Source organism: Dipodomys merriami, unplaced genomic scaffold, assembly GCF_024711535.1.
Source record: "Dipodomys merriami isolate MVZ:Mamm:240054 unplaced genomic scaffold, mDipMer1.0.p SCAF_11, whole genome shotgun sequence".
NCBI lineage: Eukaryota > Metazoa > Chordata > Mammalia > Rodentia > Heteromyidae > Dipodomys > Dipodomys merriami.
In genome coordinates, this window is record NW_027202382.1 from 18,579,240 (window position 1) to 18,599,851 (window position 20,612).

The 20,612-nt window shown below is 49.6% G+C and overlaps 1 protein-coding gene across 1 annotated transcript in view; it reads right to left on the minus strand.

Annotated features, from left to right (window-relative positions):
* Anks6 (ankyrin repeat and sterile alpha motif domain containing 6) overlaps window positions 1–20,612 on the minus strand; it is a 52,880-nt gene that overhangs the window by 19,942 nt on the left and 12,326 nt on the right. The window contains exons 4-11 of the mRNA XM_070010550.1: window positions 19,503–19,707; window positions 18,279–18,385; window positions 17,604–17,752; window positions 16,352–16,550; window positions 15,805–15,854; window positions 8,317–8,520; window positions 5,928–6,081; window positions 3,615–3,781 (exon numbers count right to left, since the gene is read on the minus strand). Of these exons, the coding sequence (XP_069866651.1) occupies window positions 3,615–3,781; window positions 5,928–6,081; window positions 8,317–8,520; window positions 15,805–15,854; window positions 16,352–16,550; window positions 17,604–17,752; window positions 18,279–18,385; window positions 19,503–19,707 (1,235 nt within the window). The remainder of the gene's footprint in view (window positions 1–3,614; window positions 3,782–5,927; window positions 6,082–8,316; window positions 8,521–15,804; window positions 15,855–16,351; window positions 16,551–17,603; window positions 17,753–18,278; window positions 18,386–19,502; window positions 19,708–20,612) is intronic.

Consider the following 20,612-nt stretch of genomic DNA (forward strand, 5'->3'; position numbering starts at 1 on the left):
TGGACTTTCCTGCCAGGGCTGGCTTTAAATTGCGATCTCAGATCTCAGCCTCCCGAGTAGCTGGGATTACAGGCGTGAGTCACCAGTGCCTGGCCAGAACCTTATTTCTTAAGTTAAAATAAATTTTGTAAGGTAAAAGCTTCCAAAAGAGAAAATGGCAGACCTAGAGGGCAAATCTTGTTAAACAAGTAAGGAGGAAAAAACGTAGTATCAATTCTACATGATCTCTTCCAGAAAAACCGAAGAGGACATGGCTCCCCCCCTCTCCGAGTGGACAATGACCCTGTTTTCCTGACAGCCCTTTAAGATATCATGACACTGCCTTTGCTTTGTGTGGTTTCTGACAAGTCTGCTTGACGTCATACTTATTTTTTGTCTCTTGGAATGTGATTTCCTTTTACGTTGGCTGCCTTTGGTATTTCTCTTTGCCTTGTTTTTGGAAGTCTGAATGTGGCCTATCCAGGTGTGTTCTTTTCTGCAGTTTTCCTGTTTACTGTGCTCTGGACGATTCCCATTCGTCACTGATTTGGAGAAATGGTGAGCCATGCTTTCTTGGATAAATTGGATCTGATCATGTGCTGATGGTAATTATTTAAATAATCCTTCTGTCCCCTCTTCCCTCTCCCTCTTTTCCTGCATGCTAGAGCACTGCCCAGAATTATGCTGTACTGTTTTGGGGGATTTAAAAAAAATCTTGTGTTTTATCTAGGGCAATTTTTATCCACTGATCTATCTTCAAGTTCATTCATTTTATCCTTGGCTGTGTCAACTTTGAGATGTCCGTTAAAGGAGTAGGAGGTTTGCTGGGCAAAAGTGCAAGGTTCTATCTGGGGGAAAAACCCTCAAAGCAAAAGGACTGGGGTGTGGCTCAAGTGGTAGAGTAAGCACCTGCATAGCAAGCAGGTGACCCCAGAGTTTAAGACCCAGGAAGAAGGAGGAGAAAAAGAAAAAGATGACAATGATGAAAAATAAAAGAAGGAAGTAGAAGGGGAGGAAGAAGAAGAGGAGGTAGAGCAGGTAGAGGAGGAGGAGGTAGAAGAAGAGTAGGTAAAGGAAGAAAAGGAGAAAGAAGAGGTGAAGAAGAGGAAGAGGTACAAGAGGAAGAGGAGATAGATGGGGAAGAGGAGGAGGAAAATGAGGGGGAGGAGGAGGAGGAAGATGAAGGGGAAAGGAAGAGGAGGAAGAAAAGTCACTCATATGATCTTGTGTTTGTCTTCTCCATGAGTGCCTTGGTCATACTAGTCACAGTTATTTAAAACTCCTTGACTGGTAATTCCAAGAAGTCCATCACAGTACCCTATTCTCATCACAGCTTTGTTCTTTGCGAGTGTTTTTCTTCATCTTGCCTTTCCATTTATCTTGTAATTTTTGCTAAAAGTTGCTGTGTATCACACAGCAGAGATGAGAAGTTTTTCCATCAGGAAGCAAGGCCACATGTGGCATTCCTTCAACACCCTTTTCCACAGTGTACTCCAGAGCACACAGACAGGACAGAAAGGCACTGCCAACAAGCTGCCCACACTCTTAACAATTCTCTCCCCTCCTTCTTCCAGCATGGACATTCCCCAACACGGTTTCTGTTGCCGGAAGCAATCAGTGCATCTCAGAGTACAGCACCTCTGGGATGGGCATGGAAGGGATGGGTAGAGAGGTTGGTGCAGGATTCTCAGAAACGTCAGAGTGGTTCTTGCTTCCCTGGTGCAGGAGAGTGGCTGAACTTGCGGCCCACCGCCCCACACAAGGCCTCACAGCTCCCATGCTCCTGGCGGTGGCATGGGTGCACACTTTCACAGCTTGCTGGCTTTCAGCCACTGCCAGGCGCACGCATGGCCATCTGTCCTGGCCACTCCAGCTGACGGCCAGGCAGGTGAGCCATCCCCAGCTCGGAGCTGCCCAGCGCCCAGGCTCCTGCTCAAAACCACTGAGCTTTAGGGTGGAAAGAGGAAGCAGGTACTGATTCCTCCCCAGCCCCTGGGGCCTCCAGAGAGCTGTGAGGTGGAGGCCCATCCCTGCCCCACCCTTCCTGTGTCCCCAAAGGCCAAACATATGGGAAGCCATCCCCCTGTTCTTCCCACCATTTCAGTGACCACTTGTTTTAAGCAAAGTACAAGAACCAGATCCGGGAGGCTCCTGTTATGAAGACTAATTTCTAATTCTTCCTAAGGGAGCCTTTGAAAAGCACTTCATATCTCCATTTACTGCTGGAGCCTGTGATAGAAAGCCCACTCCTATTGTCCTTTGATTTAGGGCAGGGATGGGCTCTCTCAGGAGAAGAACAGAATGGCAGTCAGTCATGCCAGGGTGGAGCCTACAAACCTGAAGTTCTGAACAGCAACCCATGCTTAAAGCACGTGGCTACAGCAGAAGTATCAGGAGATCAATGGATTCAACCTGTCCCATATGCACCTTTTGACACAACCCATTTGTGTCAGGAATACACACACACACACACACATACACAGAGGAATATACCTGTATACAAATTACATATGACAGGGGCATCAAGTGAAGCAACAGTTAACACAGTTTACAACATATACACCTGTCTATTCCTAACACCAACTAAAAGAAGCTAAGAGCTAACACATCTATTACAATCATCTGGAGAGAAACAAAATTTTAGACAACAGAGAAGAAAATTATGTCCAAAACCCCAGATGAGCAGACTTAGTTTAAGAAGTAGCTGTGAGGGGCTGGGAAGGTGGCTCAGTGGTAGAGCACTCGTCTTGCATGCTCAAGGCCCTGGGTTTGATTCCTCAGCACCACATAAGCAAAAAGTAAAAAAGCCGGAAGTGGCGCTGTGGCTCAAGTGGTAGAGTGCTAGCCTTGAGCTGAAGAGCTGAGGGACAGTGCCCAGGCCCAGAGTTCAGGCCCCAGGACCAGACCCCCCCCCAAAAAAAAAGAAGAAGTAGCTGTGAGTTTCCTCGCAGAAAATGCAAAAACAGAAAGACAATAATTATACAAATTCTTACTAATACAAGAAAGTGTACCAAAATATCTCAAAAGCTAAATTCTAAGAGGAATTCAATGATATGGATCCTTTATACAAATAATCTTGAACAGAATAGTAAGCTAATGTGTATGGAAAGAGAAATTTTTCTGGTGCTAAATTGTTAAAAAAAAAAAAAAAAAAGAAAAGAAAAGAAAAAAAGCTAATTATGGAGCTCTTATTGACCAAGGGACTCCAGTGTGTAGCTAACAGTGATGGGAGAGAACGCAGAGAATTTCTCCCACATCCATCAAAGCATAAATCTTGGGGCTGGGGCCCAGCTTGGTGGGTCCAGCAGGGCACCCCTGAACCCTGTCCCTATTACCCTGGCTCTTGGCAGTACACACTGTGTGACATGAGTCACATGACCATTCTGTGACTGGTCCTGCAGGGACCTGAGGTGTGCCTGGCCCAAAACACTGCAGCACCTCCCCTGGAGAAGAGGTGGGTGGGGTGAATGTATCCTTTAGGTGACAGATTCAGAGCTTTCCAGAAAGCCCACGTCGAGGCTGGAAAGGGCCAGGCTGACTTTAGCCCTGTCCACACTGTGGCATGGTCCAGGCTTCCTGGCACATGGGACACAGTGGAGCAGGAGGAGCAGAAGGAGTTGACAGAGAACAAGCACCTTGCTGGGAGCACTACCGGCAGCAGGGGAGGCCGGAAGCTCGGCTGAGCTAGGGGCCGACGCTGGCCCAATGGGACTTGACCTCTGGCTGGGCTTCTGCTCGGATAATCCAGCTGCTTTCTTCCTCTGTGCAGCAATCTGGGACAAGACGCTGTCTACGCTGCCACCTGAGAAGACAGAAACAGGAATGATCCACCACGTACCAAAGTGCTTCCTGTGACATGGGTGGGAGGAAACTGGGGGATTCTGGCTCAGTGAAACCACGTTCTGCAAACAGGTCCTCCGTGCATGGCTCAGGATCAGCTGACCACAAGAGCGTTCTGCGTGGGAGCTGAGGCAGCTCTGGGCAATGACTACCATGCAGCAGAGCATCATCATTAGAGGTGGAGAAAGCCAGGATGGGCAAGCCTCAGTGCACCCTCATATAGTCCGTGTCATTGCCTCAATCAGACCCTAACTCTATGGTTATCAGAGTGGCCTCCCGAGTGCTCTCCTGAGTCAGGCTCAGCTGCCGTTTTCCTTTCCCTGTAGGGAGCTGGGTGTACCTGGTCCACAGGAAACTAAGAGTTACTAGGAAAGAAACGGAGAAAGTGGTTGGGGAAGGAGAAGGTGGTTGGGGAAGACACTAATAACTGATACTTCTGGAGTGCTGTCAAACCCACATGTCCACCTCAAGGGCACAGCAGACCAACAGCCTCAAAACTATGGCCAGCTGGGCACTGGTGGGTCACACCTGTAATCCTAGCTACTTCAGGAGACTGAGTTCTGAGGATTGAGGTTCAAAGCCAGCCCAGGCAGGAAAGTCCATGAGACTCTTATCTCTAATTAACCACCAGAAAACTGCAAGTGGTGCTGTGGCTCAAATGGTGGAGTACTACTAGCCTTGAGCTGAAGAGCTGAGGGACAGCGCCCAGGCCCAGAGTTCAAGCCCCACAACAGAAAAAAAAAAAAAAAAAACTACCTGTGGCCAGGCAGTCACTGCACTGGTCATCCTGGATTCAGGCATCCATGGCTAAGGAAATCACTGAACAAAAGTTAAGTGGAAAGCCAGGCACTAGTGGTTCACGCCTGTAATCCTAGCTACTTGAAAAGCTGGGATCTGACACTGTGATTTGAAGCCAGCCTGGGCAGGAAAGTCTGTGAGACTCTTATCCCTACTAAACTACCAACAAAGCCAGATGTGGCACCATGGCTCAACTGGTAGAGCACTATAGTGCCCAGGCCTTGAGTTCAAGCCCCAGGACAGACAGACAGACAGACAGACAGACAGACAGACAGACAGACAGACAGACAGACAGACAGACAGACAGACAGACAGACAGACACACACACACACACACACACACACACACACACACACACACACACACACACACACACGTTGCTATCGGCGTATGCGTATTGACCCAAGGACCTCACAAGCGCTGAATGTGTGGAAAAGCAGGCAAGCAGGCTGTAGAGCAGTTGACAACTGATGGAGGCATGTAGTGAGGGGACAGTCTCTCGCTGCAGTCTATTCCCTGTCTCTGCTATAAGAGCAGTGTGACTCTGGGCGAGTCATTGGACTATCCTGAGCCCCAGCGTCTTCACCTGTTGGATGGAAGAAGACAACCCACAACTAAAGGAGATGAATGATTTAAATGGCTCTGCACTGTGCCTGGCGGAGTGCTCAATAAATTATTATTCCACTTTTATAAATATTCATGGTATGCATAAAAATCCTTTGCAAAGACATATACTAAAATGTCAATGCTGATCCTCGGTGGGTGAGATGATACCGTTTTTGGTCTTTGGGCTCTTCTGGGAGAATGTAATGCATAAAGCCACATGTCCTTCCTGCCAGCTGGCTCTAGACAGTCCTGGGTACCTTAGAAGGACTAGGAGATATGCTGCAAGCCCAGAACAATTGTAGGGCATTCTGGTTTCACACATAATTGTCCACAACTTGCTGTGTGACCTGAAGCAAATGTCTTTCCCACTTCCAAGTCTTCATCTGTTCAATGAAGGGGCAGAATGGAAGCTCTCCAAGGTTTAACCTCAAAGATTTTAAACACCATGAAACAACTTGCATTCTCCTTAATAAACTTTTACCAGGTGAAAAGCATTATGGACTTTATTTCCCCTTTTTCTTTATCTACCCTCATCCCAAGAAAATAGGTAAGAGCAACCCTGAGCTGTTAATTTACTGAAACTCCAGCCACACCAGGAAGTTGTACGTGGCCATTTCTGGAGTCTGCAGACAGCAGAGGGGGGCAGCTGGGCCCCTCTCCGGGAGACCGTCCCACCTCCCCGGGCAGCCTGGCCGACACTCACCTGAGCGGTTATGCAGGTCCCCGCTGTGCCTGCTCACGCCACCTGCTCCACTGGAACCACCAGAGGAGTGTGGAGAGTGGTTGAAGTTTCCGGAACTGGTGGGGGAGGCGGGGTTTCTGGACAGACTGGGAAACTTGACAGGCCTGGCCATGCCCTGTGAGGACAGGGTGGGACACGTCATGCTTCCTGCACGCACACGGTGCACCAGTGCCCGCCTGCCCAGCAGCACCATGCTGGGTAGTTTTCCTCTATCTGGTGCCAACCCTGGTAGCTCAAGCTGGACACCATGTCACTCACTGTTTCCCACGGGCCACCCCGCCTTCCACCACATACCAGGGCCTTCCAGGAAGAAGGTCTGGCTGCGCCATTCACTGAGAGGTCCAGGAAGCCCCCATGACATCCAAGACAATGCTCATCTGCCTGCTGAGCCTGCCTGTCATGCTGCCCGGCCCACCTCAAGCCTTCGGCCCCCAGTGCCAGTGCTCCGGTCAGGTCATCTTCAACGGGGTCTGCTTCACATGCTCTGCCCTTGTCTTTGCTTATGCCTTGGTTCCTGCCTGGGCCTTTTCCCACACCAATGGCCCTCCTCAGTCTCCACCTTGGCTCCTGGTCCTGTGGTCCCAGGCCCAAAGCTTCCCTGCTCAGGTGGTGCAGGCTGGGCTATCTCCCTGCATCCTAGGTGTTCACAGTGTAGCCGGACCACAACTTGTGGGTGCACATTAACTGTGGCCTGTGTTATCAGTCAGCTTCCCAGGGACTCAGCTCTCTACTGTGTTCCCAGGACGCAACCATGGCTTAGGCCCACCAGCAGGCTCAGTAGAGATGCCCAGAGCACACAGGCTGTGGTGGGCTGAATGATGGCCTCCAAAAGAGAACTCAGAACCTGAGAATTAGCCTGGGAGGTGTGAATGGTGCTCCCCAGGCACGGTTCTCCCAGGGTGTTGAATACACAAGACTTTGGGGGAGAGAGCTGGTCCTGGGGGACCTGGATGAGCCCTAAACACAAGACAGGCAGAGAGCACCTGACAAGAGGATGCTAGGTGGCCCTGGGGACAGGGACCAGAAACCCATGGCCACAGGGCTAGGAAGGTCTAGAGACTGCAGATGCTGTAACTGGCAACAGCATCTCAATTCCCCTCCTCCCCCCTCCAACACACACCTCACTTTCCAGCTTCTGCCCTCTAGATCTGTGAGAGGAAATTTTGGCCGCTCTCAGACAATAAACCCAGTGTGAGCTGTGGTCATGCTAGGGAAGGGTTCTGGTAACCCGGCTGACATGCCCCCAAGGGAGGGCCACAATGAAGAGCACCAGCCACAGCCAGGGCTCCCACACGTGTGCTCTGTCTTCTGTCTGGGACACTGCCGGCCTGCAGCTCTGAGGCCTTCCTGACTAGCCTGGCCAGGCATCTTCTTGCACACTGCTTTTGGTCTTGTGTCTTGTGCCCAGTCTAGGATGCACTGATGATGCCCTCCCCCGCCCTCTGCCCCCTGGGGCAGCGACAGGCTGGCTGTGCTCCATGGAGTGCACATTGCACTTGATGAGCCATTCACTGGTGATGCTGACCTTGGTCCTCAGGGGTCAGTTATGGAAAGATGTCTCAAGATGGTTCAGGCACCTTCCCGCCTGACTGGGAAGAGGAGTTAGAACACAAACCATTGCTGCCTGACTGGATAGCATCTCTGGGCACCAGGCTCCTGGCCTTGCACTAGTGATTCAATACTGCCACAGCAGGGAGAACAGGGGCGGGCATGTTGTACAGATGCAGTGGGAAGCCAGGACTCTTGTAACCCCTGGGCACACAGCCATAGGGCCCACCCTAAACTCCCGCCTTCACTCTGTCTGTACCACACAATAAGAACAACCAACCCTACACACTTTAGATAAGCTACCACCTCGGGATGGTACAGAAACGGGCCAAGGGGCCAACACCAATGCTAGGCACGATCATATCTTATCCTCTCAAGAAAACAGCAGAGTGCACAAAGTTATCTCTTGCTCTTGATCACAGACCTCAGTGATGGTGGCCTGGGGCATGATTAGAAACTGAGAACCTGATTTCTGGTCCCAGGCCCTGGCCGCCTGGCTGATGGCTGTCAGAAGGTCATTTCCCCTTGGCTGCATCCCAGTCTCAGCACTGAAGGGAAAGTTAGATTAGATAGATCATGTTTTCAAACATGGTCCCTAGAGTTCGAGGTTCCACAGAGGGGACGGATGCCTCTGACGGCATCATACTCATCTCTTCTGAAACTCACCAGTTTTACGGTAGGCCACGGGATATGGCTTCCTTAAAAGAAAAACAAGCTCTAAGCCTGGACTAGGTGGGCCTGAGGCTCCTTGCCCACCACACAACCCCACTCCACCCATGTCAGGGCCTGGTTGGACACTTACAGCGTCTGTGCCCCCACTGCCCACAGGGTGGGTCCTGCTGCCACGCTGGGGCAGCATCGTCTTCGGGGGGTCAGCCTTCCCGTTGTGACACGTTCGGGACCGGTCAGAGCTCCACAGCTCAAAGCTGGATGGGGGCAGGAAAGGGGGGATGACCGCCTTCAGCTTGTCGCTTGGGAGTCTGGGGAAGGGAGCTCCGTTCCGCAACTAGAAAAGAAAAGAGAGCTGGAGGTTAGGCAGACCCAGAGTGGGGGCCCAGTCTAGGGGAGAGAACACCAGGCTTGCCCTGCTTCCCAATAACCGGCAGCACCCATTCCTCCACCTGCCAAATCCCTCCATCTGAGACTGGAGACCGGGGGCATACCCAGCTCTCAACTGTGCCCACCCACGCCCACAGTGCCACAAAGGGAGAGAAAGCCAAGGTGGGCCACACATGCTGTACTGGGGAATCTGGGAGGGTACCCTCTCTGGGGCACCCTCTCCAGGACGTGGAAGGCCTGGAGCTGAGTGGGAGATGCAGGACAAGGGAGCCGAGTGGTGAGGAGACTAAAGCGAGTAGGGTAGGGGCTGGGGAGAGGCACAGGAGCCCTGCCCGCTGCTTTCCCCACCCCCTGCCAGCCCACCCAGCCACGCTTCACTGCTGGCCGTTTACCCACAGGCTTGACTTTTAAAAGCTGGGATGGAGAGAGGGGGTTGGTCTAAAATCGTCAAGGATCAGCAGCCACTCCGTCCATGCTCGTGTTAATTAAGAAGACAGGGAACTCTGTACCAGATGGTGCTTTGCAGGGATGGGCATCCCACAGCTAAACCGGCCTCGGGAGCTGGGCAGGTGGCATCTCTGCACCGATGACTGCACACGCCCACACGGTGCCCTGCGGGGCTGGGGGCAGTGAGCGGGAGCACGGGGCCCTCTTCTGGGTACTGGGAATTGAGGACAGGAGAACAGGGGAAGGGAGCTGCGGGGCCTCCTGGTCCCTCACGCCCACTGGGCTGCTTTTCTGAGATGGGTGAGCAAGTGCTGTCCCCGCCCCTGCCTTTGACTTCCTGGCCTTGCAAGAGCAGAGCTGGGCTGGACATGCAGGGCAGCAAAACCACTATTGCATCCTTTCTGGAAGCCAATGACCTTCACACCGTTTGCCTGAGAGTTCACTTTCTGTGTATTTCTCTTGAGGAATAACTGGCGGATGGGAGGAGCTAGAAGTTATGATGGCATTCCACAGAGTTGTTGAAAGAACAAACCCTGACAGGTGAAGCCACTCCAGGCCAATGCCCCGTCTGTATCCAGTGGCCATAAACATAGCGTGGCCAGTGTGGGAACACACAGAAGACAACACAGGGACAACGACGACGAGGATGATAAAGTCATTCAACCCCACACGGTTCTCAGGCAGATCCAATGAGTTAATATATGCAGAGTGCCCAGAATAGTGGCTGGCATTTAGTAAGTGCTGTGGTATATGCTATTATTATATATAATATTATACAATATTCATATGTGCTTAAAATGCTCAGGCAAAATACTCAGAAGACATATACCTCAAAATACCCACCATGACTCTGAGTATGTGGTTGAGGGTGATTTTATTTGCCTTCCAGATACTTCTGTCGTGTTTCCCCAAATTCCTAGACATGTGTGTTTTATAAACTGAAAGTTGTTACTGCTGTTTGAGAATGTGAGAAGTGTCAGGCCGCGCAGGTTCCCACAACTGGGGCAGGGTAGGACTCACAATTCACCCCTGTTGGCCTGGCAGATCCTGCTAGGGAGCTCCCTGGGTTCTGAGTTTCTGGATGCCTCTTGGCTTGTAGGTGAGCGCTTGGGCTGGCTCTCCTGTCCTTGCCAATACTGCCCTCTGCTGGCCTCCATGAGTGTCCAGGCTCTAAAGGAACTTCAACCATGAGGTTCTTGGTGCCTCTGGTGAGTTAACATGGCTGAGCACTACACGAAGAACCACCTGGGGTTGACCTCACTTCACAGCCCAAACCTGGGTTTTTCTTGCCCTAGACAGGACCCACTTTCAGTCTTCTGGAAGTGTATTCTTTTCGTGGCAAATTTTTCCCATCACTACACTTCACATCGTCTCAGTTCTCTCCCTTGGTGGAGCTGTGACTTAGACATAATACATCTGTTTCAGCAGGAAGTCGGAGCCGTGCTCTCTGCCTATCTGGGGGGGACAGGGCAGGCTCTGCTTGGCAAGTACCTTTCTACTGCTCGGACGCTGACTGCTATCTTTTCTTCATCCACTGTTATCTACGGGATGCTCTGCTGGGCATGACTTGTTTTGAGGCGTCTTTCCAGGTTGTTGACCCTGCCTTCCTGTGAGGTTACTAAGGGCCAGGTGCTTCCTCTCCCTACCAGATGCTCTCTGGGATCTCTGGCCTCTGTTTTCTCTATCAGATGTCATCTGCATTGACTGTTGGATTGGCCCCTGTATTCCACAGGGTTGGACTCTTGTCCCTTATTATATGGGTCAAATGTTATCCAGCCTCTAGAATCCCCCTATATCAAATACAGGGACTTAAGAGGCCCTTATCTATCTTCTAGTGTCTAATCTAACCTAGAACTCAAAACTTCAGGCATTTATTTTCCCTCTTAAGGACTGATCTCTTCCCCACTCCTTCTTCCTTCCCTCCCTTCCTCCTTTCTATTGTTCCTCTTCTGGAGAACAGGTTACTCCCCTTAGATACCCCCTATATCCCACCCCACGTACACACACCGCAGAGAAAATTTATTTCAAATATGGTCTCTCATTAAGGCAGTTCCTTTGGTTTCCTTCCTTGTCTTTTCATGCACTACCCTTTATAGTATTTAGGATTTAATTAGATAAAATTCCCTGTCATAGGAAACACATAGAGACATATGACAGATCACTGGGAAACACAAACACTGGGAGAAATAGAGGCAGGAGGATGTCGGGGGGAATTTAGAGAAGCATGCACTACAGTAACTTTCCAGGCACTAGAAAGACACTTTAAAAAGTAGGTCCCAAGGGTTTACCTCGCTTGAGGATGGTAGATAGGAGCCTCTCTCATCTACGTTCCAGATTGTCACACAGAAGGGGGACACTGTGCCCAGACAATGACAGTAACTGTCTTCCTTTCTTCCAGACAAGGAATATGTCAGCTCTTGCTGCAGGGTCACTCTGGATGCGTTCTTTGTACTGTGTCATGGTCAGCTTACAAACTGCCAGGTCAAGAAGTCTAGCCTCAAGATGGCACTTTCCCTGGTTTTTTTCTGCTGAATTCCTCTAAATGGTCTGAGGTCCCTATGTCCAGCCCTTCATGTTTCTCTCTCAGGATCTGGACCTATGGAAGGAAGGCCTGTTCAGGATATTCTAGATGTGCCTTAGTTCACTTCTGTTTTACCTTGCCAGCCTCTGTGGTACCCTGGTGTTTCTTCCTCTTCCTTCTAGCACAGTCTGTGTGGTTTCTCCCATCCACCTTACAAGACTAGTTTGTCACTAGTCAAAAAGTGGGTCATGATCTGTTTCCATGGAGACTTTCTAGCAGGGCTGGGGAATGTTAGACCCATGGGCTGAGTACCTGTGAAATCATTTGGTACATGATGAAACAGACTTGTGCTTTTTGTTGGCTCCCTGTGGCCCGGCTACTTGCGCTGATAATTTTGTATAGTATATTAATGATGATCCAAATGGCCCTTGGTTAAAAAAAAAGTTTCCCATTTTAGCTGGGCACTGGTGGCTCACACCTGTAATCATACCTACTCAGGAGGCTGAAATGGGTGGCTCATGGTTCAAGGCCAGCCTAGGTAGGAAAGTCCCTGAGATTCTTATCTCTATCAAAAAACTATGATCGGAGCTGTGGCCCAATTAGTAGAACACAAAAGCTCAGAAAGAGCACCCAGCCCCTAAGTTCAAGGCCCTGACTGGAGTGTGGACATACACATTCCCAATCAATCATCTCTTGACCCTTCTGATATGCTTCCTGAGGGGTTACACTTGTCTCTTTGTTTCCTTTCCTCTGGAATCCTACCATCCTGTGCTGACTCTGCTCTAATTCTCTGGACAGACTCTGCCACCCTGCCCTCTGCCCTGAGGAAGTCACTCTCAGAGAGAGTGGTTATAAGGCCTATCTGAGAGTACTCGGGATTAGTATGCTTGGCATAGGTATTGTTTCATGTCATTATGGCCAACTTTCATTTTTGAGCCCAATTTTTATGCACATTAAAGTCTTGGCATACCTAAAGCTAAAACTTTTTGTGCATGTATGTATATGACATTCTTTAGGATGATTCTTAAACTGCTATTTTAAAGTTAGTATATAAAGGGTGTCACTCTTGAAAAAAATGGTTACCATATCTCAATCAGGTCTAAATGTGGACATCTAGGAATTAAAAAGGGACCTTAAAATTTGGTTGCTTGACATTATAAGTATAATTTGAATTTTCTTTTACAGGATATGAGTCTACTAACAAATATGTGTTTGTAACCTGTTATTACATAAGAAAACAGTTTTAGGTTACCTTTCTCACTGGGTCTTCAATGAAATAGAAGCTACGAAGACTATTTTATTTTAGGGAGAGAAGAAAAAAATGTTGTCCAATGTCCAAGTCTAAAAGTTTGGAAAGGACAGACAGAAAGGAATCAGCAAATAGGATATAGGAGGGTATGAGATGTGTATTTGGAAAAGAAAGTTAAAAGGAAGAAGAAATGCTTTGGGATGAAAAAGGATTTTACATGGGAAGCTTTGTTTTAAAGTACTGTTCCAAAATGGAAACGTAGGGGAAGATTAACAACAACAAAAACAAGAGGGTTCAAGAACACAGCAAAATGCAAGAATAGGCCTCAATGCATATTAAAGATGGAATTTTTTAAGTTTAGGTGCAGGTCATTACATTGTTTACAACTTAAAAGATTATCAGAAGGTTTTTTTTTCCTTTTGGGGCTTGAACACAGGGCCTCAAGCTTTCACTCATGCCTGGCACTCTACCACTTGAGCCATGCCTCTAAGTCTGGCATTTTGATAGTTAACTGGAGTGTCATCAACTTTTTCTGCCCAGGCTAGCTGTGAACCATGATCCTCATGTCTTGGACTCCTGAAAGGTTAAGACTGTAGGCATGAGCCACCACCACCCAGCTCTGAAGGGTTTTCTGAAGTCAAAATTAAAACTAGCACCCATTCTCCATGACAATGAACTGTCTTAAGAATATTATTCTGCTCACTTTTGACTTCTTAGGAAACTGAGTAATAGCTGAGTCAAAGTTGACACACACACACACACACATACACACACACACACACACACACACACACACACACACACATGCCTTCTAGGATGCAAAGCTTAGAAAAACACTTTACTAAGTTAATGCCTTCTCAATTTAAATTGTTAATGATGCTACTAGCCAATGCGGGCTCATGTCCATGAATTCCTTATAAAAAGGAATAATAATGGTCCTAACAATGTTGTCAATCTTCATAATTATCCAAAAATACTATATGCAATGGAAATAACTAAACTGCTTCCAAAATTTTAAACATTCTAAGTCTTTTGTCATCAAAGATTTGATCCTCTTCTGGAATATATGGAGTCAGGCCCAGAGGACAGCTCTTAGGAGTACTTACTTGTCAGACTGAGTTAGCTTTTTAAATTTAATGGATTCCAAGTTAGCACTGCCTAGAAGCTACTTCTTCCAAACCTCTTTGTTGTTTAAATTTGGCCCCAAGGGGTCTTCTTGGCCAAGCTTCCCACCTGGCATGTCTGTCCCCTTCTAAAATGGGATCAGATGAAGAGGGACCTCTCATCCTGGCAATGAAGAAGGACTCTGCACAAAGCTTATCCTGGAGATGAGGAACCATGCAAAGCCAGCTTGGAGAAAGCTGTTCAGACAAGAAGGGATTTTGCAGAATCCAAATGGAGAAGAAATTGTTCATCAAAAAAGGTTACTTGATACGCATGCTGTCTATATTCCAACTACACAGAGACTTGTACCCTTTTCCCTGCTATATCCACTATTTCTATAGCTCCAAGAGAAATTCAGATGTTTCTCCTCCCATTAAACCTTCTACTTGTTAAATGTTTTAGCCAAGTTTGTTTCTTCTTGTTTCCAGGCTAGAAAATTATAAATAATACAGTGTAAATGCTAACCCTACTAAACTTTAAGGTGAAGATGGAAAGACAGGCAATACTTCAAAACAGGATTAGTCCTTAATGTCCTAACCACAGTGCCAGGTGACATGTGTGTCACTTCCAGACAAAATTCTGTTTATGTTCCAGCAGTTCAGCCAAGATAGCTCAGCCTAAAACTTGGGGAAATCTCCTTTCTTCTTGGTCCTCTAGGTTCATGTGGTGGAAGGAAACCATGTTTGTTTGTTTTTTTGTTTTTGTTTCTGGTCATGGGGGCTGAACTCTGGGCCTGGGCGCTGTCCCTCAGCTCTTCAGCTCAAGGCTAGCGCCCTACCACTTGAGCCACAGCACCACTTCCGGCTTTTTTCAGCTTATGTGGTGCTGATGAATCGAACCCAGTGTCTCATGCAATCAAGGCAAGCACTCTACCACTGAGCCAACTTCCCAGCCCAAGGAAACCATGTTTTACTCTTGCTCCTGGTTCTGATCATCTGTGAGACTCTTGCTCTGCTGCTGTGTTCACCACTGTATCTCATGGGTCCCAGCCTATGGCTGTGTTTCTGTGGCATGGCTCCCCTTAAACACACTGGCTCATCTATGTCTGGTCTCCCCTGTGCCCATCAAAAGAGAAAGGACCAGAGACTCTACGCCTAGGCTATGCCTCACACCAGTATGAAGTAGAGGAAGGCTTACTTCAACTTCCTATTTCCTGAAACTTTTCAGGTTCTCAAGGCCTTGAAGAAGGACTGGTAGCCACGAATGATGGGAAAATGCAAAGGACACTTAAAATGGAGGGTGAAAATCACAAAGATCCTGAGAGAAAATATTGTAATTAAACTTTCCAACTTAGAGGTGACTAGCCCATCAAGGTCATGAAAGATGATGGTCAGTTTTTAGTATAACACAGGCCACCATACATGGGGCACAACAAGTAGAAAGAATCTAGGTCTCTAGCTCGTCTTGAACTTTATTTACCTGAGGGAAATAAGCTGCTGTGTTCTGCCACTGTTCATTGGGACCTGTAGTCAGTCTCTTCTAGCTGAGCCTATTCTTGACACTGAGAACTCCCCCAGGCTAGACACATGCCCTCCCCTGTGCCTCCTCTTTCCCTGCTTCTCCACAACTAATATGATGAGTCTCTGTGTCCAAGCCCCCCATTGATTCCCACCTCTTCAGGTCCCAACTGAGAACATGACCAGGACTTGCATCTGGCCCCCAAGCACTCATACAGTCTTGCCCACAGTTCATGGCTGGCATCTGTTCCAACTCCTTAGTGCAAGCCAATGTTACTCCTATAATCACCCACTCCGCCTCTGAGCGGCCAAACACACACACATCCCTCTGCCGATGTCAATCAGCTGATATCTGGTGGGGGCCTCAAATGCTTTCAGAAGCCCCACACTCACCATGGTTGTCAATAACGCGTCTTCCTTCTCTCCTCTTGGGTTCCCAGGACCTGAGGGACAAATGGAAGCTTCCTGAAAGGCCCCTCCCCTGTGGCCTCAGCCTGAGGATGAGCGGCTGGCTGGGCAACCTTCATCCTGGAAAGCCAATTCTCTGGGGTGATTAAATATTTCATGGCAATTGGTATTCGATACTCTAATAGATGGAAGGCATTTAGAAAGAATCTTGGAGCATGTTTTGAGCTTTTCCACCAACCACAGCTGTGCTGGGTCAGACAGTGGCGCGCCGCTCAATAGTCTGTCTCAGACAATTGCTGTGTTGGAGAGATCCTAGCTATTCACTTTCCTTTGGTGTGCAAGTCTCCTCAGTGACCTGGCAGAGTCGGCCAATGGGCTGAATCCTCCCATTGCTGGGGAGTTCACTACCTATCCCCAGGGAACCCATTCCACTTCAAGATAGGACTGCCCGGCCTGGTGTCCACCAGGGGACGCAGGTGTGGAGCAGACAGACTCTAGGAAGATGCCACCCCCACGTGCCCTCACTTCTCACCACTATCTTTGGCCACAGGGGCTGCATCGGGGGGCCATGGGCGGCCAGTCCTGTCCTGGGAGGCAGCCCTCATTGTGGAGTCCAATGCTGGCTCAGGCTCATCAGAGAAAGGCAGAGGCTGGTTGCTGGAGAGCCCGCGGGGCAGTGTCTGCATCAGTTTGAGCTTACGGAACCTATTGGACATTCGGTTCCACCAGGACTGGCGAGGGAAGGCAGAGCAGAGGTCAGTTCCCTGAAGAGCAGGAGCAAGGAGGTGCCCCAGGGACAGGGACTCCCGTCCTGAGCTCCAGGCAGGCATCACCAATCAACCACAGCACACTCCCTGACAGTCAGCGCTGCCCACGGAATCATTCGTGATCCTTTCCAACAGATCCAGGTGTCAGTGACCTCTGTCTGCTGTCCCCCATTCTTTCACTCTCCTCACTGAGCAATGAAAAGCACAGAGCCAGGCAGGGAAGCTGACCTGCTCGAGGTCTTCCAATGGGATAGGGACAGGCAGGTGGACAGAAAGGCAATACAAACACCCTAACATCAATCCCTGCATTGCTTCCCTCCTTTTAGCCCAGGGAGGGACCTAGAGGAGTCAGGTGAATTGCATGGGATAGCCTGGGCCATCTGTTGTGGTAGCTGATCCTTCATCCAGGCAGGCCCTGGAGCCTGTTGTCCAGGGAAGCACAGAGCAACCGCACAGCCTCTGGGCAAGAAGGGATGAAGGGTTCCCCATCCCTTCTGTGCAGAAGAACCAGCAGCTGGAGTGAGCAGCGGACAGTAGCGGCATGAGGGAGGGTCAGGAGTGTATGGTGAGCACTAGGCCTTCAGGAATACAGTAAGTCTGGCTGTAAGCTCGCGAGCAGGATGCGGAGTAGATAAGAAGACCAAATAGAAATGCTCGCTTGTAGTAGAAAATCTACAACTAGAACTTATTTCTGGTGTTCCTGTGAAGCAGCCAAGTGGCCTCTGGGCCATGGAGAGACCCCAGATGAACCAATCAGCAAATAGCCAACAGCCAAAACAGCTCCTGGAAAGAGGCCTGGAAGGTTTGGCCAGCTAAGGACTATGTCACACCAAGATTTAAAAAGATTCGCTCTGTTTGGCATGATGACCCGTTTTCTCTGCTCCCCACCATATTCTATTGCTCTCGGCCCAATGGGGCCTCCCAGCTAACCTAGCCTGAGGTAACAGGAAGCATCCGGGCCCTCACCTCCACCCCGGCCGGGCCCTCTGAGACCTTTTCAAAAGGGGAGAAGCAAACCTTCAGCCCGCCCTTGTCATCGGGCAGCACAGGGATGCTCCAGGGCTGTCTGACCTTCGAGTGGGGCAGGAGCGGCGGCTGGGTGGGCCGGCCTTTGTCCTTAGTCACCTGCATGCAGACAGATGCCAGCAGTCGAACAAGTTCCGTGTCTATGGACACAAAAGGCAGTGTTTTACCCGCAAATATGTGTCGGCTTCAGGTTGACCCTTGTCAGGTTTAGAACTCAGCTCTAAGAAGAGGGCCTGTCACAGCAGGGGAGACATGAAGGGGAGAAGCACCAGCCAAGGACTAATGAGAGGCCAATAATGTTGGCATCCCTGCCGCAGGACCCTTGACCTGCAGCTTTCCCTACTGTGAGCCAGGGCCATGGCTCCACCTAGGCTAGGGCCCTAAAGTTCCTCCAGAGTCACTTGGCATTTCTGGCTGTGAGGCACAGATACTGTTCCAGGACCAAAGGGACCTGCCCTCCCTCCTGGATGCTCCTGGAAGGCGGGTGAGGGAAGGTTTGGGCTGGCCTGGCCAGATCCCTGCACCGCACGGGAGAGGGAAGTGCCTGGCTCCACATCATGACGCTTGAGACTTCCTGGGAATGAGCAGGGCTTCAGACAGGGCTCCCAGGGGAGGTGCTGCCCTGGCTCGAGCTGAGAAGGGCAGTGCAGATTTACGAGAACCCACCCGGATCATTCAGCAGCATCACCAGGTCAAAGGCCGTGTACCCATTTTTGGCACGAAGAGTAACATCAGCCCCTTGGTTCAGCAGGTATTTCACGATTTCCTTGTTTCTGAGGAGGGAAGATGCAGCCAGTATTACACTACAGGACACTCTCCCTGCCTTCCTCCTGGCTCAAGATGGGGGCACTTGCTCACTTTTTGCTAGTGCCATCCACAGCCCTCATCAGTGGCCTAAAGCTTTGGAGTTGCTGATCTTGGACTGGAACCCCCAGAATCATGAGCCAAAAGAAACCTTTTATTTTAGAAGGCAGTGGCCTCCAGCATTTTGTTATAGTAACATGAAACTGACTAGCCCACCCACCTGGGCCACAAGGCTGACTACATTAACTTAAGGCATTTCAGTCTCTAGACACTAAAGCGGGTGCGAACAATTAGCCTCATACCCCATCATTTCCTACCATTCAACAGGTCAGACACAAATGTGCTTTAAATAAGTCTTAAAGTTCCTATCTCCACTAAAATGAAAACTAAGAGCTCTTCCCCCAAACCCTCAGCCCCTGCCCCATGCTGACCCCATCCCGCCACTGTGACCACTTTGTGAAGCCAAGGTTTTCCAGGGAGGACTGAGACTCATCAGCTAAGATAAGTCACTGGTGCCAACGATGCAGGAACGTGACATGACCACCTAAAACCCTCAGGGGGAGAGACTCGCGTTCGAGTCAGGCCATTTAGAAGTTACAAAATGTCCCCCACCCAAAGGAGCATCCTCTTGGAAGGTAAGGGCCCTCCTGGCTGGGGCAATCAGGTGAGGAGAGCCTCCTCAGCGCCCAGCACACACCTGAAAGCCAGGTGACTCTCACTGCCTAACGTCAGCAGAAGCCCAGACAGAACTGACCCCAGAGGGGTCACTTAAGGTCACTGTATCACCTCCAAATGAACCAACTACGTGATCATCTGAACCTGAACTAGATGACCTTAAGTTTCTTTCAAAATATTCCTACTGTGAAGTTTCTCAGGACCACTGAGAAACTCTATGCTGGGCTAGTGGGAAATGTAGCTATGGAAAGTCAGATGCAGACTGGAATGAGCCCAGACTGCAGCCATCTTTTCTGTGGGCCTCAGTGTCTTCACAGCCCTGGGGTTATGGGTAGCATCCTGGCACCAGAAGCACATCTTAAGCAGAGCACCTGCTTCACCCTGTCCTGGAGGGGGTGGAGGGAGGCTGACCCATGGTAGGTGGCCTGCATGAGGGCTGTCCAACCATGCACACTGTCCTGCTTGTCGATGTCAGCATGCCTCTCCACTAGCAGCTGTACCAGGAGCAGCTGCCCTGTGACAGCTGCCAGCATCAGTGGCGTGGCCCCATCCCCGTTGACCAGATTCACATGGTTGGGGTCTTCATCAGCGATCTCCTTGACCAGCTGGAAGTTTCCTGCAAACATGGCAAGAGTCTGGTGACCCAGGGCTGGTACCACTGGCTCCTTTACCCAGCTGGTTCCCACAGTAAGCACTGGCTGACTCCATCTGCAGTGGCCTGCTGGACATCATGGGGGCCACTGAGGAGGGTTAGCCACTGGAGTCCCTGCCCTCACAAGGAACAGAGATAAGGACACAAATGGACAGAGATGCTGTGTCTCATGAAAGAGGAAAAAATGGGGGAGAATGGTGGGAGGGGAGATATTGATCAAGATGCATTGTACTCACAAATTGATATGCTGAATTTAAAGCTCTTTCTATAATTACTTAAAGATACTGAAAAAGAAAGAGGAATCTGGGTGCTGATGACTCATAAGTCTGTAATCTGAGATCTGAGGATGATGGTTCGAAGCCAGCCCAGGCAGGAAAGTCCAGGATACTCTTATCTCCAATCAACCACACACACAAACAAAAAAGAAAAAAAGAAAAAGAAAGAAAAGTTAGAAGTAAAACTGTGGCTCAAGTGGTAGTAGCATGCTAGCCTTGAGCACAAAAGTTCATGGATAGCATCTAGGTCTTGAGTTCAAGTCCCAGGACAGGCACCAAAAAAAGAAAAAGAAAGAGGAAGGAGAGTGATGAAGGGCAATGTCAGGTGTTGTTGGAGGGTAGAAGTCAGGGAGGGGCTTCCTGGAGGCAAGATCTGAATCCAAGAGTGGAAACCCTCAGCCTTGTGTCATAGAAACTGGAGTGAGCAGGTGAGCAGAAAAGCAGGGTGAAGCCAGGGCTAGCCAGGACATCTGGTTTCCAGAGTAGCCTAATAAAGTCAGGTCTCCAGTACCTGAACTTCCCTGGCAAAGCTGGAAAGTTAGGAAACCCACAAATTTCCCATGCTTCTCTCAAATGCTCTGGGTGGTCCTGGAA